Raw genomic sequence first — 5,703 nt, 5'->3', positions numbered from 1 at the left:
GCCGCAATTAGTTAATGTCGCAAGTGTAGATAACAAATATGTCCGACGCAAAATCGACACATACGGCGACTAGACGCATATAGACCCCCCGTCGTGATATCGCTTAGTAATAGATCGGGCCAATACGTTTGAAAATCGATCTTTTGTAGGGCTCTTGGGAGAATGATTAAACAGTAATTACTTGCCGTTGCGCAGTAATTAAATGAAGAAACCAACGCCTTTCGAATTGGTTGTTTTACGTCACAAAAATTATTAACGCCGCTCACTGACAGCGTCTAAATAATGTCGATAGTAATCTATTAGAACGGGTGATAGACGCACGGCATCTCCATTACATTGCTGGCATCACAGGCAACGCCTGAAAGGTTCACGACAGAGCGCAGGGTTCGGGAGATTAACTAGGTCCCCTAGAAATGTCTGCATTATACTCTGGGAGGTTAACGTTCAATAGCAAACTTAGTAGACAATTTTCAGGCTTGCTGATTTACTTCTCTCTCCCGGCATAAAAAGTAATTATTCTAATGTCTCAAAATATTTTCTATGAAAAAAACACTCGCCTGTGGCAATTGGTTAATTCCGAACGTAGAGCGTAAGATGAAAGCCAGCTATTTTGTGAAAGTTGCGCGAGAATAGGCTTCACGCGCTTCACAGTGCACGGGTATATATAGGAAGCAAGTAATTTAGCAGAAATTACGATGCTCCGGATCTATCATCGCATTGATATTCCACACGGGTCAAATTCTACCATCGCCACTGCGCACGCCCAGCGCTACGTAGGCCATCCTTGGTTCGTAGGGTTCGTATAGATAAATGAGTTTATAACGTATAGATAAATGATTCGGTTTGTGTAGTAATGGCGATGCAACGCAATTACACACTCACTCTGCCTACGGTTCTGGGCTGTGGGCAACTTGGCTCCGCTGGGCGGTCTGGCCATTGCAAAAGCGGTAAGACTTTACGACGAAATGACGAAGATCACGCTACGAAGAAGCTAAGCGGTAATTGCTCGCTACATTAAAACTCTCAGTTCTACGATGCCGCTAGCTAAACTACTTAAATACATATTAAAGCTATTGTCGTTGCTAGCGAGTTCTCCTAACGTTACGGCTTTCGACCTCATAATTTGGCGTACAGTTTAGCGTTTTATCCATGTAAATGTACCAATTTGGATACGCATCGTAAGAGTCACTTTTAGTCGAAGCTCGAGCTGTATAAGTATATACAGATCTTGGGAAAGCGCACAACGGCAGAGGAAGATCACTTCTATATTTTGTTATATGTTTTACAAGGCAAGAGAGATCTTCGTATTGTACTACAGTACCTCGTACGTGATTAATTAAACACATTTGAAGAATAGCATTACAATGCTGCGGGTGTTTACTTGGTTCTTTTTGTCAAACAAGTTAGAGACCCTCATTTTCTTAGCCTATATAAATAGATTCAAATTAAGTGATTAACAAACACGTTATCTAGTACTCGTTTTTCTGCTCTTCGCAGCTTTATTGAAATTCTGCTGCTGGCTTGTGGGTCGACCGTACAATACGGCCCCTTACGACGTTCTTATGGGGCTCATCTACCCCAATTGGGCTCCGAACGCAGATGATATCAAGTCAATCTTGCAGTTAATGCAACGTGCCGTTGCTACACCATGACCTAATCTTAGAATTATCCAAGTCGCAGTAGCGGCTGCGGGGAAGCAGCAGTGAACAAGCACCAACGAGGCAACCGACTTCCCCGCTGTTCATAGCAGGTCCGTTGATGATGAGACGTTAGCCCGAAGGTTGGCAGCGGAGCACCGATAGAGGTGGCGACGGATGCCGTTTGGGGTACTTGTTTAAGGGGCAAAAGGGATAGTTTTCGGGGAAGTGGCCTAAACGGGGTGGGGTGCAGCCACCTTTGGCCAAATCCCGAGCTACAAAATTTGCATAAACCCCTTGACCTGCTAGTTGTTGGATGGCGGACAGCCTAAACTGGATAGTCAACCCGTCTAGCTATGGCGCGTTCGCTACAAACTCGAACGCCCTAACAATCCCATAGAAGCGGCAGCGAGACGGCAGCAGTAGCGCGGGTAGCAGTCCTGCGAAATCTCGCCTACCATAGACCCGTGTTCAGCCTCCCGCATCTTCCTACGACGAGAAACGCTAGGAGCCACAGGACCAACAGCCGTAGCTGTTCAGGTTCTAGTCGACGGAAACTTTGGATTTTCGTCAAATTGCTCTCGACAGCGGATTTAGGCTTTTTGAAAGAGGTTGGTAAGAGGGCCGCTGCGGCTAGTGAGGGCAGTTGAAGACTGTACGCAAAACTGGGATGAGCGCGAAGAGCGGCCTTTGAGCAGGTTTCAGGAACGAAGGACAAAACAGATAGCATTAAATATTTTCCACACTTACTTGCTGATGAATGCCCTACTGACGCAACAGCGAATAGTGGCTAAATTCGCTGCCGGCTCGTCGTACTAACATTGTGAATTGGAGATTGATGAAAAATAAGTTGATTCAATATACATCTGGAAGACTACGAAGTGTGTATATCAGAAATTGTATCTAGGTGCATAAATGTTATTCCGCATAAAACTGTTTGTATTTGATAGACAATGACGGCTGTATGTACCTAGGCAGCTAAGATCTATTTCGAACAAGATACAACAGCGGAATATTTAAAAAAAATGGGCCGTAGATATCGTTTGAGGCCTGCATTTTTAGATCATTATTATTCTTTTTCAGTAGAGATACAGTAAAGTCAAATGTATTAGAAGATGTTTCTTAGTACAAGTCCTCAAAAGTCACTTCTTCTTGAAAAACCGCTGAGCCCACTGTGATCTCTCCATTTGAAACTGGCTGGCGCAGCGTCTCTGTCGTAGGAAAAGGCCACCTCGGAACTCACTCGCCGAGGGCTACGAGTTGCCAGGAGCAAACTGAGTGGGGAGTAGGAGAAGGAATCCGGCGTGGTGCATGGAAAAGAGAAAGACAGATGGTAGCCACTGAGAGTAGAGACCAGACTGTGCTCTGCTGAGAGAATGCTCCATCGATACAACGGTGCAGAAGCCGAAACGACAATCCAAGACTACCATTCGCAAACGACCAAGACCAAGCAAGAGACCACTAAGATGCTTCCTTAACCCACGCTTACACACAGTTGGTTCTCATCCACGCTTCTGAAAATAAAGATAGTTTATTATGAAGGGCACGCTTGCTCATGAGCCAAGCGCCAAACAACAAAGAGATATTGCCATGCCACCGTATGAGGCAAGAGTAGGGGTGCTCTTTTGAAGCAATGACCAAGGGACAGTACCCATTGTATATTTTTATTTTAACTATTTCATGATAGTATACTCGACTTAATTGTTGCGTGTACTCCCTAGTGCATCCCAAATCAAGAGTGACCACTACCAGCACTAATAGATATGGCGTCGCAAACTACCACTGACTCCGTATTCACAATGCTTAACGTATCCGATAAGTTGATTTCAATTGTAATGACAGAAAAAAAGATACTATGACGGTACAACCTAGCTAAGATTGTTAGCGTCTTATGTGTGAAAGATCCTAAAAAAGGCACGAACATAGCGTGAGGATCTGAGGTGTCTCCTTATTTTTGTAGCAAATGGCGCGAGGAAGATTTCTTTGAGTGGAATAACGCATTCGATCGTGTTCTTCGGTTAATTATTACCAATGTTAAGGACAGTCTCCGAAATTCATTGTTCGCGGGACGCCGAGACAGGCATTTGTTTGTCTATCGTTAAATCGCTTCATATAGCTCTATTCCGTCTACACGGCTCAAAGGCCTCAAAGATGACTGGCTATGAAGATTGTATGTAGAGCACCTACAAAGCGAGTTACATTCAGCTGTGTCAATTAGCCCATTTGGGTAGCAGGCGTGCAAACAGCAAATGATTTGTGGGCTTCTTGCAAAAAGGCTTACTAATACTGAATCATCCCGAGCCTTAGTGAAACTGGAGTTCTGCCGGCCGTAGCGTCACTACGATCACCTTTACGCATCAGGTGCTCCCGACTTATCGCTTGCGTAAAAGACTTCTTAAAAGACTGAACCTACGCCTATTCTCTTACATCGTCGTCGTTGTTAAATATACGTACGATACACTGAGATGTTTCCCGCTCCATGTGGAAGAGAAGGGCAAGCATGTACCATTTTCAAAACTTTCATATTTAACTTATCAATATCTAACTTGATTCGTTGTGGTAACTTACAGGCGTCCGGCAAGAGCAGGATCTCTTCGTCAGACTAATTGACTCCGTCACAAAACAGGTAAGGAGTTGCCACGCAACACATTCTTATATGTCGTACATCTGCAGGCAACAAAAGTTAGCAATCTGATTGTTGTTGACAACCAGTTCGCGAACAGATATTTTGTGAATGTTACCAAGTTTATCAAGATGCTTTTATGTATCAGTGGGGCGCTGCGCAACTTCAGCCAGGCTAATATTAATAAAAGTTTAACCCGCTCTGGAAAAACCTACTCACTATGCTACCGATTTGCTAACATAAAGGGTCTCCTGTTCAATATTATTCTGGACCCTGGACCTTATTATGCCAACGATATAGTGCTTTACATCATGCTGCTCAAGTTGTTGTTGTTTACACGTATGTATAACATGTACAGACAGAGATGAACAGCAGCTGAACTTGTTCTCTATAGCCATTTATTTATTCCTTCGGCCCAAAGCTATCAGAATGGAAAAACGTCTGCGGCCGCTGATCCGCGCACAGCCCCCTCGTGCGACGGGAACACAGTTCATACACGTAGAATTCCACTTTATAACCTATCACGGCCACTCTACGTTTGTATCCTTTCGATGACTGAATTTCCTATATACATCGTCTCCGCTGCTGCTGCTGCTGCATGTTTTTACACTAGTAACAATCGAGCGCCGTCCTCTTCCGACTCGAGCGCCGTCATATTCATTTCTCTTGACTGTCGGTTGCAAGTTTTGACATCGTCGCTGGGGTCCCGTTACAAAAATGCAACATCACGGCGGCAGGCGTCCATGTGTTTCGGGCGCTACGCGACCGCCTCTGCTACTTCTACTATACAAGCGCATACTGCATATGCATGCATGCAGTCCTATGTGATATCACGGGAGTTCAAGGGGAGGGAGCTCAGTCCCTCTTTGTCACTAGAGAGAAGTCCATTCTCGTGCCGAGCTTCATCCCGCTCTTCCTCCCCTCGACTGTCATCTGACTGCCGCCGCCGCCGCGGCTGTTGGCGTGGTGACACGATCAGTGCACGGCGCGGCCGCCCAACAAACATACAAATGAAGAGTGCTACGAGAATTCGAGGTCTTCAAGGCAATAGCAGTATTGACTACTGAGAAGAATACAGTCTGGCCCATTTGGTTACATTTGCACCTCGCAATGAGTGACGTCGGCGGGTCGTTTCGAGGAGTCGATCCGACTCAACCCCTCGTTGGTGCTCAACATATCCGAGACAGATCCGAACAATACATGCAATTACAAATCACATTCGAGGTGCGAGCGGCTGTGTGAGTGTGTTTGTGTGTGAATATCTAAGAGAGAGAGGAAAAGACCATAGAAACGCTACTATAAGAACTTGTACTACTACTATTAATACTTAGTAGCACTGCCATTACTCGAGCATCATAGAGTACTGCGAAGTACACTCCATTTTACCGGCCATCCACAAGCAGCGAGCCGAGATCCCGCTATGATCGCTATCGATATGTGCGC

The 5,703-nt window shown here is 45.2% G+C and overlaps 1 protein-coding gene across 2 annotated transcripts in view; it reads left to right on the top strand.

The window, feature by feature from the left end:
• kn (EBF transcription factor knot) overlaps positions 1-5,703 on the top strand; it is a 107,285-nt gene that overhangs the window by 23,690 nt on the left and 77,892 nt on the right. For both annotated transcript variants that reach the window (XR_015314166.1, XM_022847321.2), the window contains exon 5: positions 4,208-4,263. Coding sequence is in view for 1 of the 2 variants with exons in the window: in XM_022847321.2 (XP_022703056.1) it covers positions 4,208-4,263 (56 nt within the window). In the remaining variant the exon portion in view is untranslated. The remainder of the gene's footprint in view (positions 1-4,207; positions 4,264-5,703) is intronic.

Source organism: Varroa jacobsoni, unplaced genomic scaffold (assembly GCF_002532875.2).
Source record: "Varroa jacobsoni isolate VJ856 unplaced genomic scaffold, vjacob_1.0 scaffold_1278, whole genome shotgun sequence".
NCBI lineage: Eukaryota > Metazoa > Arthropoda > Arachnida > Mesostigmata > Varroidae > Varroa > Varroa jacobsoni.
The sequence above is the reverse complement of the archived record's forward strand: the minus strand, read 5'-3'. Positions and strand labels throughout refer to the sequence as shown.